This window comes from Cynoglossus semilaevis, chromosome 15 (assembly GCF_000523025.1).
Source record: "Cynoglossus semilaevis isolate Cse_v1.0 chromosome 15, Cse_v1.0, whole genome shotgun sequence".
Classification (NCBI taxonomy): domain Eukaryota; kingdom Metazoa; phylum Chordata; class Actinopteri; order Pleuronectiformes; family Cynoglossidae; genus Cynoglossus; species Cynoglossus semilaevis.
This window is the reverse complement of record NC_024321.1, coordinates 4,447,601-4,463,764: the sequence shown is the minus strand read 5'-3', so window position 1 is coordinate 4,463,764 and position 16,164 is coordinate 4,447,601. Positions and strand designations below refer to the sequence as shown.

The 16,164-nt window shown below is 38.4% G+C and overlaps 2 protein-coding genes across 2 annotated transcripts in view; both read right to left on the bottom strand.

Moving 5' to 3' along the window:
• Positions 1–2,661: 2,661 nt before the first annotated feature.
• Positions 2,662–12,270, bottom strand: LOC103390660 (kinectin). The gene is made up of 8 exons (XM_008326588.2): positions 11,654–12,270; positions 10,734–10,891; positions 8,902–9,188; positions 8,586–8,673; positions 7,228–7,340; positions 6,470–6,622; positions 6,302–6,377; positions 2,662–3,324 (listed from the first exon to the last, which is right to left on the bottom strand). The coding sequence occupies exons 1-8, from the start codon at positions 11,754–11,756 to the stop codon at positions 3,286–3,288; spliced, it is 1,017 nt and encodes a 338-aa protein (XP_008324810.1). The 5' UTR covers positions 11,757–12,270; the 3' UTR covers positions 2,662–3,285.
• A 682-nt stretch (positions 12,271–12,952) lies between these two features.
• Positions 12,953–16,164, bottom strand: part of LOC103390659 (leptin receptor overlapping transcript like 1) — a 5,100-nt gene continuing 1,888 nt past the window's right edge. Inside the window, exons 3-4 of the mRNA XM_008326587.3 lie at positions 15,307–15,493; positions 12,953–15,051 (exon numbers count right to left, since the gene is read on the bottom strand). Of these exons, the coding sequence (XP_008324809.1) occupies positions 14,935–15,051; positions 15,307–15,493 (304 nt within the window). The 3' untranslated portion in view covers positions 12,953–14,934. The remainder of the gene's footprint in view (positions 15,052–15,306; positions 15,494–16,164) is intronic.

The window sequence follows — 16,164 nt, the reverse complement described above, 5'->3', positions numbered from 1 at the left end:
AAAAAAAACCTGAAACATTGAGGGTATAAGCAAAGAAACAAAACAAATGAAAAAAAGGCTAAAATGTGCATTTCAACAACTGAAAAGTAACATTTAAAGGTTAATTTAATGCTTTTTGTTTAGACTTAATTAACTAACATTAATTTATGTTTGTTAATTTAGTTATTGAAATGGGTAAAAAGTGACATATAAAAAATAAGAAAAATTAAATTTTACCCTATTTATCACCAATATAACACTGCCTTCCAGTTCATTGCATTGCATTGAAATCCAACGAAGTTTCCGTGAGGTTACCCACAATCAGAAAAAAATACTCATACTTGATTCGAAACAACAGTAGTATCCACCATTTTCATGGTCTTTTCAAGGCCATTGTGGGAAAATGACCCTTGGCGAATTTAAAAACAATGTTCCTGATTTCAGGAAATCAAATAATTACTGACCAACTATTACCAGCACTTTTTCTATTTTCCCCTTTTTTATTGAGTTTATTCTCTGTGAGGATTGTTCTTCATTCTTTATGTGTACATGCAGTTCTGTTCGCCATGTCTTTGATGGATGTATGCAGCTGGATGTTAGGAAGCTTCACTGCCAAAAAAGCTTTTTAAACACTTTTTCTAAGCTCTTTTATTTAACACCTAGCCCTGTGTGTGTTTACAAACCGTGTCAAACATTCACATACCCCCTCCAAACAGGGTCGGTAGGCAAAAGAGACAACGTCAACTGGGTCTGTTTTGCATTAGCATGTGGCTTAGCAGTTTGCCTCCATCTTCCTCGGGGAGGGAGGAAGAAAAATCCCAAAAACATCCATAGTAATCAATCTGATGAAACCAAACAGCAGTGTACAAGGAGGACATGGCAGTAAACAACATTTAACTCAGCTGGGTTCTCGTCTGGTCACCACAGGGAGTGAATAAGATGTGACCATGTTTTACTAACATTTATCTTTCACTTTAAACTGTGAACCTCAAACAGCAACATGTCAGAATTCATTTAGTGACTTTGGGCAGAGGGATGATTCTCTTGGTGGTGTCTCTGGGGAGTTTAAATGTTTAATAAATGCATCTCTATTCACAATAATTGAGTCCCATCCAAATGCACGCTGTGCCTTTGTAAGCCACTCAAGCTGTGTGCAGTATATGCTTTCAACAGATCATTGGTGTTTGCATAAGAACACAGATAAAAGCTGCACACAAAATGTCTGGGCCTCACTTTTCTAAAAGGTCTATCCTGCCAATAAATATCTTTAATGTTCTTCCTTCGGCTGTGATGACGTTGAACATAAACATGTACTTACACCTTCATATAATGTCTGAGTTTCTTCCCCACTTGGAAACACTACGACATCATTTATTGTGTGCAAACACAATCTGTTTCCAGCCAGTGCACGTTGTAAATCTGGGACTCCACCTCTGCCTCCCAATGTCCCTCTTGGGACACCACACCTTTCTGATGAGACATTAAAAACCAGTCTTATGACTGGACATTTGTACCTGAGAACAGCAACTCAGCAACTCTGCTCTCCACTGTCACTTCCACCTTCTGCTCTGTGGGCTAATTTACACTCGTGCAGCCACTCTGGCGCAGACCCCCACAGGGGGCGCACATCCTGTTAGCAGACACAGAGGTGTTTATGGTCAGCATGGCAACATGTATGTCTGCATGCTCCAGGCAATTAGAAAGCTAACAAAGGAAGTAGTCTGTGGTTTTCTAGAAAAAAAAGTTTTTACTTTGGCACACCTATTGCTCTGCACGTTCGGCAAGGAAACAGTGATGATATGGTATACAAAGTGTTGAGACGACTTTTGAAGCCCTTTTACATTACCTGCTAACTTTAGCTTTATATACCCACATTAAACATGTCATACAGTACTATAATTTACATCTGTTGCACATTTTTTCTGCAAATCCTGCAGATATGGTGCATCTTAGGTTGCTGTCAAATGAAACCTAGTAACTTCACTGTACTGTCACTGTAAACCATAGATGTAGAATTAATGGCACTGTGAGAGGGTGGTTAGTGCTCTTGTCATGCAGCAAAAAGGTCATTGGTTCAATGCCTGGTTTTCTTTTAGATACCACAGTCCACAGTCGTAAACAGGCTAATTATTTTCTCTAAATCAACCATATTTGCCCCTGAGCGCTTAAGGTACCCGTCTGCTCACTTTGGTGATGAGTAACATGAGGTCACATTTTGTTGTGTGCAGTGGTGTGCTGTGTCACAATGACAAGTAATTCATTTTCACTTTCATATGTGTGAGTATGAGTGTGAGTGTGCAGAGTACTGCCAGGAATTCTGGGCCGCATGGAAGGATATGACAATGTGCCCCTATGCAACACATGTAAGAACATGAATATGCTTCTACACTGTGTAGAATTCACTATTATTATTATTATTCATTTAACATAATGGGTTGATAAATTATATAATATTTTGGGTCCCTATCAATTAATGTGACAGATAAATGCATCGACAATAACGTTAGCCCACCAAAACCTACTTACTACTGTAAGTAACCTATTACTTACTTGCTATCCCGTGGACTGAGTGGTGTACCATTAGCCAAACATGTTAAGTATAAAAAGAATAAGTAATGAGATGGAAAACATCCTCATTGGCCCAAACATTTGTGTTGGCAGCTGCTCAACTTGAGTCGTCACCATTAGCTTGAGGCTAATATCATCACCTAACAAGGAAATGTCAGTAGATTCATAAAACCATTGGGATCTTCAAAGTCAACACATTGCAAGATCTCAATGGGGAAACAATCAGTTGAGGTTACGTTGGTCAAAACAACACATTTATTGTTTCCTCTGTGGACCAGCTGCTAGTTCCTCTGCAAGGAGTCACTGGCAACACGCAAAAAAGACACATTCTCAGGTGCTGTTGCTCCCCAAAGTAGTGGTGATTACAAGGTTTTAAACAATGGACAATTACTGCCAAATGTGAACAGATACTCACAGGCACATATGATGTGCATCTGTCACGGCAAAAAAGGACAGAAGCCCAGCTATCACAGGATTTATTTCATCATCTGTCGTCAAGACGACGTCCTTCATGACAGATGAGCAATTGTGAAAGACGGACAAGTTTATGTATGGTTTCTACAGGGTCTGTTTGTGCTGTTTGTGATCTGTTTTTGTTTATTTTTTTATTTTTTCACACAATGACTGGGAAGCATTCAGCATAGCTAACCACACACGCAAACATCTTGTCATTATGTTTGGTTTTGCAGAAGGTGGGAAGAGAAAACACAGATGAGTACAGGCTCCAAGCTTCTGTCCTCATGGAGGTTTCTGGTGTCCGCTGATAGGAGCCCCTGCCTGAGGACAGAAAAATAAACTGTAAGCAATGATGACCAAAAAACATAAGCCTCAAGTATGTGCATGGGCCAATCAGACTGCACGTCACAGCAATCAGACTGGTTTTGATTTTATAACAGAGATATGATGCTATAGTGGACCAAACAAAAACAAAATCTGTTTTCCCTTTCCAGCAATCACTTTGACTCTCTATCCTGGTAGGGGACGTGGGGGCAGTCGCTGGGGAAATGGTGGACAGACTGCCAGTCCAATACATGATCATGTGCACAAACAACTTCAATTCTAGTTGACCCTAAACATAATCTGTTTGTGAAGGTTCAGCAAAACCAAACGGCTCTTGAAGAAAACCATTGAACATGCAGACTTACCAACTGAACAGAAAGTGAGTGGAGCTTTAACAACAATAGTCCACTGTGTTACATAACTGAGAAACACTGATTTCATGTTTCAGCTTTCAGATTAACCCACACACATATACATGTGTGTCATTAATGTATTAATCTTATTTTGTCAATGTGTGTTTCTGAAGTCAGTCGCTTCAGGAAGCAGGATGTTTTTCTTCTGATCAATATGTCCAATAATTATTTATATTCACAGACTGTGAATCTACTGTTTGTGTCTGAATTAGTGGTGTCTTTTGTCATCACAGTTGCCCTAATGTCTCCGGCAGTCCCTGCACCTCCAGCTAAATTTCCTCCTTCTCTCTCGGCTCTGAGGGGTTCTTCTGTTCATCTGCACTCAATCAGAATAATTATCCCAAGAAATCCATTTCAGAGCTCATGAGAGGTGAGGGGAACGAAGCACATAGGCTATTGGCAATCGCCTCCCCCCTCAGTCATTATTAGTCATCTCGCGGCTGCTGCTTCGGACAAGGACTGTTTGGGAAGAAGCCATGTGCAGCCGACAGACAAGAACTGAAGAGGCCTGATGTGACTCCGGTGTATAGAAACTACAGTATCAGTGATCTCTGAAGGTTCTGGCAGTACATCAGCTCCGCCGGGGACTGGCGGCCGCTCTCTCACACTCACACACTCAAACGAGTATTAGTGTTATGTTACCTCTGTCAGGCTTCCTCTTAACCACAGACTTGAAAAACTAACACTAAAGATGTCATTTTAAAATCCTAAAGCCTTTAAAAACAGCAGCCAGGAAAGACCTTATTTGAATGCTTGTTTGTGTAAAAAAAAAAAATCCTTCTGGATGATGACGCTTTTGAGACCCTGTCAGGATTTTTTTTTTTTTTTTTTTTTTTAAAGATTGGACTCTGATGCCCATGAAGTATCAATTTCTGAATGTTCTGGCAGCGCTGCAAGTCCACAGGGGGCTTGGCAGTTGTCCTCAGATGAATATCTCTGTGTTCTGAATTTAAATTTTACCTCTGAGATTTGGTTTTGTTCCTGGTCCAAAGGTTTTAAAAACAAGGGTCGATAGATACGCTTTCAGAAGTGTGTATCTCTGTGTGTACTCTAATTTGTAAAGGAGGACTAAGCACTGAGTAATCATGAAACAGATAACTGTATCAACTCATACTTTGACCTGAGCATGGCGCTAGTTAGACATCATGGAGTCATGTAACATATTGGCAAGGGTCCTCTGGGAACCTTGAAAAGATTTCATGAGTAAAACCACAAATAATGGACAAAATATGCGGTTGTTCCCATGGACTGTTTATAAATAATTGACGTAGTCTCCAGGTCTGGAAAGTGACGCCAAATCGGAAGCGCCTGAAACATGTGGAGGGGTTTGCAGTAGGTTCCAGAAGAAGGTCTGTTTCTATGTGGATCTATGAGAAAATGAATTCACTTCTTGTTTGATTGATAACATCAGTAAACGCTTTCCTCAAGAGGGGTTTATCTCTGGTTTGGGGTCTTCTTCAATACAGCATGACATCCAGTCGATCATGAATTCATTTGGAGTCAAGATTGCAAACACAAGTAGAGAACGGAGTTGTGGCACTTCGAGAAATGCTCTGAGATGATGCAATTGAGCGACTGCACATGTGCATATTTGCTTATACGGGGGGCAAATACTGTAACGGACAAACTTATGACTCTTCATGTCGGCCTTACATCTGCCAAGCAAGAGTTGTAAGATTAAAAAATCACTAATCCATCGTCACCGAAATGAAATGTTGACGTTTTGAAAAGCGGACTGTTATGGAAACTGATGTTTAGAGGCAGCGGATTGTGAGACATCTCTCGGGCTTAGCTAAGACTTTGCACTCATGCAACCTTTAACTGACAGACGATGATCACGCTCTATGAAGTTTAAGAGTTTTGGCTGTGACTCAATTCCAGCTGAGACTGTTTGTCACACCCAGATGATTTTGAGCTCATGCCTCAGTTTTTTCTCCTCAATTTTAATGCACGGACGTGTCCTTGTATAATTTTGAATTCTGTTAGGGAGGCCCTTGAAATATGTTTCTGCGAGAACCCATAAAAACAAACAGCAGGTCAATTCTTTCAATATGTACCTCACCAGAGATGCGTCAAATATTAAATTAAGCCAAAGATAATTACTCAATTTTTCCATCGATGATTCCCTAATTTCAACATCTGAAATGTGAGGATTTGTTGTGTTTCTTTTGCGATCAACATCAAACTGCTGGGAGTTTTCCTAATCCTCATAGACAAAACAATTAAGAAAATAACAGGCAGATTATTTGGAGAATAAAAACATTCTCTGCTCACATTCGCATTTGAGAGAACTGAGGAAATTAGAATTTGTCATGTTCCATATTTGTTGGCCAAACAGCTTTGACCATATCCTGAAAGAACATGCAGCTAACAGAAACACCCACGTAGACACATCTGTGCTGAATGAAATTCAAGGAACGTGAACTTTTCCTAAAGAGCTTTTTTTATTTCATGACATCCTTGCATCTATTTCAGAATGTTTAAGGACTTTTTTATGCAGAAACAAATGTTTATTGCACATACAGACTTTTAGAAGACAGAATTTAAAAAAAAAGTTAAACCTCGTTGAAGATCTTCTTGTACGTGTTTGTCTTCTCCACATGAGACTCCATTTCATCTAGATCCCAGGATGCAATTCTGCTTTAAAAGGAGAAGTGGGTTAAACATGCTGTTAAGAATCTTCAGGTTATGGAACAGATAGAGCAGCATATTAGGAAAGATATTTGTACCTGTCACAACTCTCTGTGTCCTGTGGGGGGCAACAGTGACTGTTCGTGGGTCTGTCGCCCCATAAACGTGTCCTAAATTTCTTGGCTTCCCTGTGCAGCGTGTTGACCTGTTGCAGAAGACCTTCTCTCTCCTCCAGCAGACCGTCTTTGAACCTGGACACAGACAGGAGGGCCGACTAAGAGATCTCTTAATGCACGATCAAAGCAACGTAATTTTAAACAGGTTTGAACAATAAAAGAAATTTACAGTCCGATGGTTTCTGATTAGGGCAGTTGTTAAACTCAGATGGTCTTAATGCACGGATTATGAGAAGTGGTGATGTGGCTGAGTGAACTACAAAGGGAAGACAAAATTAAAATCTGATCACACTGAAATTAAGGGAGCTTTTTATTACAGCGTGTCAAGTATCTCCAGAAAAGGATCCTGTAATATACAAGTGGGTTCAATGATACAGCAAAGTTGTTCACATGAACCAAATATACTCTATCTACTGGGGGTAAGGGTAGTATTTTTGTTGTGTAGATCACTGTAGAATTTGTGATTTGTAACTGTGCCTCCAATGTGACCTCAAAATGAGACTTTGTAAAGTTCATGTTGGCACATTATAGGCTAACGTCAGCCTTATTCTGCGGCTCCAGTCAGCCACCTACTGGTTCCTTTTGTAATGTCAAACAAAGAGAGAGAGAGAGAGAGAACCCAAAGAACACTGCACTCCCAGGGAAACACAATGTGGTAGTAAAGAAGACGCGGTACCTACTTTTTAACACAACACACCCAGTAGCGCTGTTGATGACACAGCCACTCAAACTGCTCTGCCGTCTGTTGTAGTTTCCGCAGGCTTCGCTCATTTTCCTGCTGCAGTACCATCACCTACAAAGAAAGTTAAAATATATTTAACAAAAAACAATTATAAAGAAAAAAAAATACAGGATATCAGGTCGTACAATCTGTGATTGCTGGTCACAAAAAACAAACAACGCTGCAGCCACTGCATCTGGAAAAGTTAAGCAAACCCAGAAAAGATGTTCTTTCTTTTCTTTTTTTCAGACTCCCAGAACTTTACAATAACTCACAAGCTTGCTGCATTGCAAACAAATCTTCTCAATAATTCATTTTCTCTCTCTATTTCTTTTTCTCCACGTTTGCTGTACTGTTGTTGTTTTTGGTTTGCAGAGATCTCAAAGAAAGGATATTTGCAGACCTGAATATTTGATGGACTGGTTGAACGCCGGGCCAGTAGGGGGAGTAAGCATCCCGAGCCAAATGTAAATGAGAAAAAACTCTAGACAGGTGAAGAACAAACTGAGGATAAACCTGGAAATGTGAAGTAGTTTTCTATCCGGTAAGGTTTTATTTATTAACCTGGCTTCACTACAATCACACAAAAACCATGAGGTTTCTACATTTTCAGAGAATAATTTTTCAAAGTGCAGTGGCAGATAGTAATTTACTGTTTTTAATTGGCACATGGAGGAACGGACCAAAATTAGCCCGAGACAGTGTTGCTGGTGTGAATCCACGGGGCTGTGCTGCCTTGATTCTACAGGAGTTGGCAAAGAGCCAGCAGCTTTCAGTCCAGCAACTCTCCAAATACATGTAGTTTAATAATGTCGGAGAAACGAACAGGGGTTCAAAACAAATGTGTAATCCTGCCATCTGCTGGGAGAATGAGAAAGTGCATGAGATTCGCTTTGGGAGAATGAGAAAGTGCATGAGATTCGATTTTATTTCTTTTTTAGTTAGTGACTTGTTCAGTGAATTGCTGACGTTTGTCAGTTGTTGTGATTGTCACTGCTACTTGAATTATTTTATGATGAATGATTGATTTTATCATTGGGACAGTAAAGTATATCTGTCTATCTATTTATGGCTTTGTTTTTAGATGCTTTTATCCTCTGTCCTTATTTCCTTGCATTCACCGTTATTTTCTACCTATCATCCTATATTTCTGTATGTCTACCGTTTTCAACACTAAAATTAAATCTTTAAGTAAAGGCAGTAAAAAAGAAACAACAACAATAATAAATGTTTACATTTGTATTCTGCTATTACAATGTACTTGAAAAATGATTTTTTTTTTAAATATTTTTAAAAATAAACTGCTTTCCATTTTACCTCTGTTTGATGGGCTGTGGTTAGATTCTTTACCTCCTCAGTCAGATCTTTGGTGATTTCCTGTAGCTCCTCTAACTCCATTGTCTTACTGTTGGTAATAAATACAAAGAATTATCTTAATTTGTTGAACAATACAGTATGTCATAGAGATAGGCCAAGATTTATGCCTTCAAAATGGTGCAAAAGTTTTTGCTCTTGTATTGTTGTGTTGGAGTTTTAATAATAATGGAAATCAAAAAGCAACACTGTTAAACTATAAGTCCATGCTCCAAAAATGTCTTTCTGATGTGTCTTTTAAATATTTGCATAAACTCACTCATGAATCTCTGCCTGGAGGCTCTCAGTCAGCTCTGCCCTGAGCTGGGCCTCAGCGTGCAGCTCTGCCCTGAGCTGGGCCTCAGCATGCAGCTCTTCCTGGAGGCTCTCAGCCTCAGCAGCTCTGTGATGTGCCTCGTCGTTCAGCTCCTCCACCAGACTCTCCAGCCTCACCTCAGAGCGCTGCAGACACATCAGCTCTGAGCCCACCTGCCACAGCAGATCGGCATTCTGGGAGCTGTCTTCCAGCAGCAGGACCACGTGTTGACGCAGTTTGACCACGAGTCGCTGCAGAACACACACATAATCTACTTGGTGAGACAGCTTCCTTTACATTTTATTTATGTCATACTTGAAATGGTAGAACAAGGAGTAAAAACTTTGGTATGAAGGGAAAAGAAAAGTGGTAGGAAATCTTGAAAAAAATCACTGGAAATTTGAACTATTATCCTCTTAAATGGTGGGATGATGGGCTTAATCACAGTCGGCATAGAAAAGTGTAAAATATAACATAAGCACAGGATTATGAATGTATTGAATATGTGAACATGTTGAGATTGGACACATTTCCAAATATACTCTAAGATATCTGCAGACTGCACAGTTTCTGTCAAACAAGCCTAGACCTGAACCCTCCATCAATTCTTTGGAAAGAAACTGTGAAGTGAGTCACACACATTAATCCCTCACACTCCCATACCAAGTCCACAACCAAAAGGTGTTTTCAATCTGGAGAGGAAAATTCAAGTCAAAGACATTTTTCCATTACATAAAAAAATAAGCTGATGTTCATTTTTCTCCTGTTATTTTTCTCATCCTTCTTTTGTCTTGTTAACATTTGGCTCTGTGCTTCTTAAAAACATAGAAATAAAAACCATCTGAGACAGAAAAAGAATAAAAATAAAACACTTTCAGTAGAAAACAGTTCACAGCTCACACCTGTGTAGCCGATGTGAAGCAGGCGAGAACCAAAAAGTCTGGTTGCCGCTGCCAAAACCTCCTCTGTATTCAAAGTATGTTACCACTGGCACCAAGAGTGAGCCTCGTTCTACTGCAATCACTGTAATTGTGGTAAAACTAGGCTGATTGGTTTGGTTATGGCTGTGTTTGTTCAAATGAAACACCACAAAGGTAAATTACACAAACGTAATAAAGAAACTCCCAGGAAGAGTTAAACGACTTCATATGGAACTTGAAGTTATAAAAATGTCAAACACTAAAAAGCAGCGTATATATAAACCTGCTGTTGGTTCACACTGAGTTCACTTGACATGCCGTATGCATTTAGAGTCTTAGTAACAGTAAATTAAAGTTGGTTACCAAACATTTTGTTGGTGTTGATTTTATTTCATTGGTTTACTTTTTGGTAACACTTTAATTCTGTATTGTAAAGACTAGATCAGTGTTTCCTAACCTTTTTTGAGCCACATATATATATCATCACATGTACTCCAGTTTAGTTGAAAACAATGTTGATATACTGGCAGGAATTGAAGAAAGACACTCAGAAAGATCTTCAACAGCTCTGATTATCTTTTTCTAGTTTAATAATAATCTGCTGCCACTTAGAGGAAGAGAATTTAATTGCTTTTCTGTCACGCATTGACAAAAAAAATATTTGCAATAAATAAATAATAGTTTTGGGACCAATTAAGTGACATTGGATAATTTTCCACGGCACAGTGGTTGGGAATCACTGGACTAGATCTAGTCTCTATCACAAGGATAATATTGACACAATTATACATTTATGAATTATTTAAAAATATAAATTTATAATTTATTGTTCAATAAAACATACGTGGATTATCCTGTACTTTTTGTTGTAGTTACCTGTTGCTGGTGGATCCTGGTGATGAGCTGGTTCTCCTTCCTCCTCAGCTCCGTGTTCAGCTGCTCCTGCTGGACTAGTCGTGTGGTCACAGTGTTCAGGTCGTTCAGCAGCTTCCTCTCCCTCTCACTGGACAAGAGGAACTCTCTGTCCACAACCGCTGCAAAACAATATGAAATAATGAGATAATGTCAGGTAAGGTAAACATTTATTAATCCAACAATTTATATGTAGCAGTACACGGACAACAACTAGATGTTATGTAATCGGAAAGGATCAGAAAGAACTCATTGACAAATAATGAGTATATATAAACATTTACTTTACTTTACTTTATTAGAGGCACTGAAGAAGCTCCGTAATGGTTTTGGGCTCAATATCAGCCAGTGATGAAATTAAGCCAGGTTTGATTTAAAATATGATTTCAAGTATATTTGAATAGTCACAATATAGTATGAGTCAAATAATGTAAGTTGCAAAATAACATTCAACCTTTTGTGACACCATAACATCGAGCAGTGCAGATTAAACTCCACCTAACTTTTGTTACTTCTGACATAATCCTATGAAACTGTATGATTCTAAAAAGTCCTGAGAGGTTCTGACACCACACTAATACAGTCAATGTCTTAACAGAAGGAGAATGTATTATTTTTTGTGTGCAGTTAACAAAACAGAAGAATTGTTTAAAACAGTGCATTGGTTTAAAATCAATAAAAATTGAACAGAACAGCTCTCCCACTAGAGATGTTGACCCGAATAAGTACTTTTATAAAACTACAACTATAATTACAGAGTTTTTCTAAAGCAGTAGACAGGTGTTCTTAACAACTGTCAACTTGAAAGTAAAGTAAATTTAAACCTAATAACATTCAGAAAAGTGCAAAACTATACTGACGTCCACTCTTGTTCTGTAACCTACCTTTTTCATGAGCCAAGCGAGTGCACTTGGCCGTCAGATACTGGATCTGACTGTAATCCTCATCCCGCTGTGCTTTGAAAAACCTTCTCATGCTGCTCCTCATTTGAACCACACTTTCCTCAATTGTCTTTTTTTTTTCAAGACTTCTTCTACTTTACCATGGTTCTCAGGGCTGGTAGGGATGGTCCTTCATGGATAGGAAGATCTCAGTGTGTGCAGTTCCTGCCATATATATATTCCACCTTTACAATATCACACTGAAACATGCTCTGTACAAAGAGCACGTTTAAAAAAGCGTTCATCTAAGCTGCTGTCATAACATGGAGGTGAGATGTTCTGCTGCTGCTGTGTTCAGGCCTGATGTATGGTGGTTTGATGCCAACTGGCCCGCTGCTCGAATAAATACTGAACGTTATGAGTCATGTGCTAAATGGCTGAGTGTTCTGGCATTATATTCTGTTTGAAAACTCTCCCTTAAGGTTGTGCTGCTGCAGGTGAGAGTGGGTTAGAGAGAGAGAGCAAAGGCATGCCGTGTCTAGCAGGTGAGACGCTTCAATGCAGCCTCAGGTCAAGGCCTTTACTGGATTATAATGGATTGCAACTAATGAAGGATAACGTACTGGCATGCGCCTTCTGAATAAAGACTGTGTGTGTGTTGTCGTGGTTACACACATCAACCATTGCCTTACAATACAAAAAAGAAAAGGTCAAAAATAAGAAGCAAAATTGCAATCTAAAGGTATTTATGTCAGACTTGTTACCTTATAATATGGTTATAGTCTTAGGTGTTTCTTTGAGCTCTCTGATTCCTAATCAATATTGTTGTAGTATTGTATTCAAACCTTTGTTCAGATTTATTCAGATTGTTGTTGGATGGGGAAAAGGCTACATTTTATCTTCTTAGAATTGGCAGGTCAGCAAAAGGACCAGGAAATATGATCTTGTGTAATCGTTCTATTTTCTGCCAGTAGAGGGAGACAAAGTAACGTTTATTAATTTGTGACCTGGAATGTTATATTATAATAAAGTGGTATTTAACACATTTTTAATGAATACAATAATCAAGGTTGTCCTTAAAGTCAAAGGATACAGTATTTTCCAACAGGCAGCGATTACACATTTAAATTAAAATACTTTTTCAGTGTAAAAAAGTGAAACGTATTCAATATTTTAATAGAACTATTTTAAGAAAGCGTTGTGCTTTATTTCAAGCATTTAGAATAGTTTTAGCTTTTGTATGTAACCTTAGGTAATTTAATTATTTTCAAAGCAATTGCAGCTACAGTCACTTAAAAAGAGGATGTTCAAAAATGGTCTTTATTAAAAAAAAAGAAAATCACCATGCTTACTTCTGCTTCATGAACACAAAATTTCCAGATAGAAAATGGCGTTGAAAATCAGATACAGAGCATCTGCTTTGATATAAATACAAAAATCTTCCAATTATATGAGAAAAGAAATTAAAAACGAAAGATGCAATTTTAAAAACAGAAATACACAAAACGTTATTTGTCAACAGACAGTTCCCTGCTCCATCATCAGTGGCAGGTAAATCTACTTTTACTGAATTTTCTGTGGAGTAAAAGTGGAACTGTTTGACAACATGCACATTTATGTCAGTAGTTTTCAATATTAGCTTTTTTTTTCTTTTTAAACACTGCTTAGTTTCCAGCAGAAACACATAAGATGTCATGACTGTGCTTTTAATACAATCTATGCCTTTGCTAGGTCTCTGAGTCAATAAAGGGGGCAGATACGGTTAAAGTGTGTAGCTACAGCAGTGAATTCAGTTTCAGATTAAAATAAAAAAAATGAAACAATTATTTTTGCACAAATAACTTGAACAAAATGAAAAATGAACTTAAAGCATTGACAATGAAAATTGATTTTTTGAAAATTGTTTTCTGGTGGGCTGTTAAAATATTAATGAATAATCAGTTCTTTAAAAATACATTTTAACAAAACCGTTTCTAATTACTAGGTTTTACATCAAATCAGAAGAAATAGTTTTCTTTCTTCCAAAAGATCACATTTTCTTAAACCTCTCCCGAAAACAAACATGAATTACAATTGAAATCTAAAGCATTGGGGCCAATGCTTAACTCTCCACTTTGGTGAGATGCTCAAATTCTTTTTTTTTTCAAATGCAGTTAAACTGTCAGATGGATGTTTCGTTTTGATCTTGAAACTGATGCGGTCAGGAAATGTGACTAACATTTGAAGAACAACTCTTGACCTAATGGAGCTTAGACTCTTACTTTGAAAGAGTCAGAGCAGAGTGGTCACATGAGAAGGCTTAAGGTTTCTTAGCAGCTAACCAGGTCTTCTTTAAAAAGCAACTCCCCGCTTACGTAGCATGACTGACTTGAGCTAATCCTACGCTAGCGGCTTGCTACTAAAAGCTTTCCATGCTGACTTGACCCTGACACAGTGAGCCCAAGCGCTCAATACGAGAGAAAAAGGGCTCAGAGATACTAATAAGACGGTGGATAATCAGCCTGCATCTAGTTGTGCACATGGGAAATCACAGTCAACTGAATTTTCTCTCTGTCTTCAAAGAGGAAACAATAAGAAAAATGTTATGGGAAAAAGAAAATCAATGAAAGTTGTGTCTGGTTGGCTGCACTACTTCCACACACACTGACTTGTTTTATTAGTTTCACAGCTTAAGGACTTTAGCATAACAGGGAAACAAAAATCTGCACGTAATCTGCTAAAATGTGCTATCATTTGAAAAGAAAAAATCTGAAAATGTTAAACATTCCTTGTTTTCAGAAAAAGGTAAAATTTAGAATCGATTGACCCTCAAACTAGTAGAAATACAAACGTCGTCCTCACAGCGTTGAAAGATCAAATAAGGAGAAAAATGGACTCCGTTGTTTTGTTTTTTTTCTTAGGATTAACATTGTTTTCATGAGAACAATATTTGTATACAATGTTAAAAACAGAGGCAGCAACATGGAGGAAAGTCACAAACACAAGACATCAGAGAACCAAAGTCAACATGAGGTACGAGGTCAGGCTGAGGACCAGTGTTGTCTGCTCCACTGGTGTCAGTTCAGTTCAACATGATACAGGCAGTAAAAAAAAACAGCAATAAAAATAAAAAGGACCGTGTATTGCACTGGTTTGTTGTTGTCTATTGATGTGCGATGGTGGTCATCATCATAAATAACAAATACAAGAACAGAACGGTAATCTGAGAACAAGAACAATAATAATCATAATAATAAAACTAATAAAACAGTTCCAACCAAGTCGTGCCACCCCCTCGGCTGCTTTTACCACTGCTGCCAGCTGAAGTCATCGTTGGACCCGAAGACGAGGAAGAAGCCCAGGATGGTCCCAAAGATGACTACGTTGCCTGTTAGCACCAGCGCACATGCACCCCAGGCAATCTGTAAACAAACAACACAATGACTTATTCATGAACGACAACTAGGCCACAACCGGGCAGTGTGGAAAAGAAAAGAAAACAACGACAGATGAGGACACTGATGTACCAAAAACCTCCTAGGAAACAACTGCTGCAACGGTCAGCTCAGGTCAGTCCCCACGTATTGGGACTGATACCGGTATCGTACACTCAAACCTTTGCAGTCAGAGTTGTTACATAGTTTTAATCTTAATTCATTAATTAACTCTTAACTTACAACTTCAGCTCTGGCAAAGATGATTGGCAGACCGAAGGCTGAAATGACGATGCCTGTTGTGAGGAAGATGGCCAGCTCTTTGCAGGCATTACTGGTCGAGTCTGTGTCATCAACCACCCGCCGTGAAATGCAGTAAGGGATGGGTGACAGAATGTAGAAGAAGAGGAGGAACAAAGGCCAGTATTTGCTGCGGATACAGAAGAGGAGACAGAGTTGAATATTATGATTTTGCAAACAGCAAAACTGGAAATGAGCCTGAGATAAACTTGATGTTTGGAGGTTGTTGACTAATTCAGAAACTGATTCTGTGCAAGCCTCAAAAGATTGGAAATATTAATCAGTGTTTACTATTGATATAAAATCATAACAGTTGTAAAAGATGACATGAGTATTTGAGTAAGGCTGTGAAACTTTTTCCATCAGCGTAAGATGATTTGCTCAGCAGTTCTCTAAAACTGCAACAACTTGATGATGTTTTCTTCTCTATTTCAAACAAAGATAGATTGTTTGATAGTTTTTCAGAGTGTTAATTACTTTAGCTAAGCTGATCTGGCAGTCGCACTGATTTTACTTCTGCTGTTTTCTTCCTCTTTTAAACCTTACACCAACTGACCTTAGTAAGAAAAGTTCAGTGGGAAATGAGATTACATATAATCATCCCATAACAAAGAAACTGAAGTGCATTGATTTGAGAATTTTGCTCAAAAGCTAATAATAAAATGGGCAAAGTGGATAACTTTCAAAGCCTCATGTGGGGTTTAACTGGTGAGTGGTAATTTGTTTGTAGGAGAATAGGCACAAATGTCGCCATGTCTTCAAAGTATGGTCAAGTACATGCAGTAGTCCAGTCAAGATCTA

Excerpts from the sequence above, each read along its gene's own strand:
- LOC103390660 (XM_008326588.2), bottom strand. The coding sequence starts at position 11,756 with ATGAGGAGCAGCATGAGAAGGTTTTTCAAAGCACAGCGGGATGAGGAT. Across the intron at positions 7,341-8,585 it reads CCACAGCCCATCAAACAGAG|GTGATGGTACTGCAGCAGGA; the intron begins GTAAAATGGAAA and ends CTTTCTTTGTAG. Across the intron at positions 6,378-6,469 it reads GACACAGAGAGTTGTGACAG|AATTGCATCCTGGGATCTAG; the intron begins GTACAAATATCT and ends CTTTTAAAGCAG.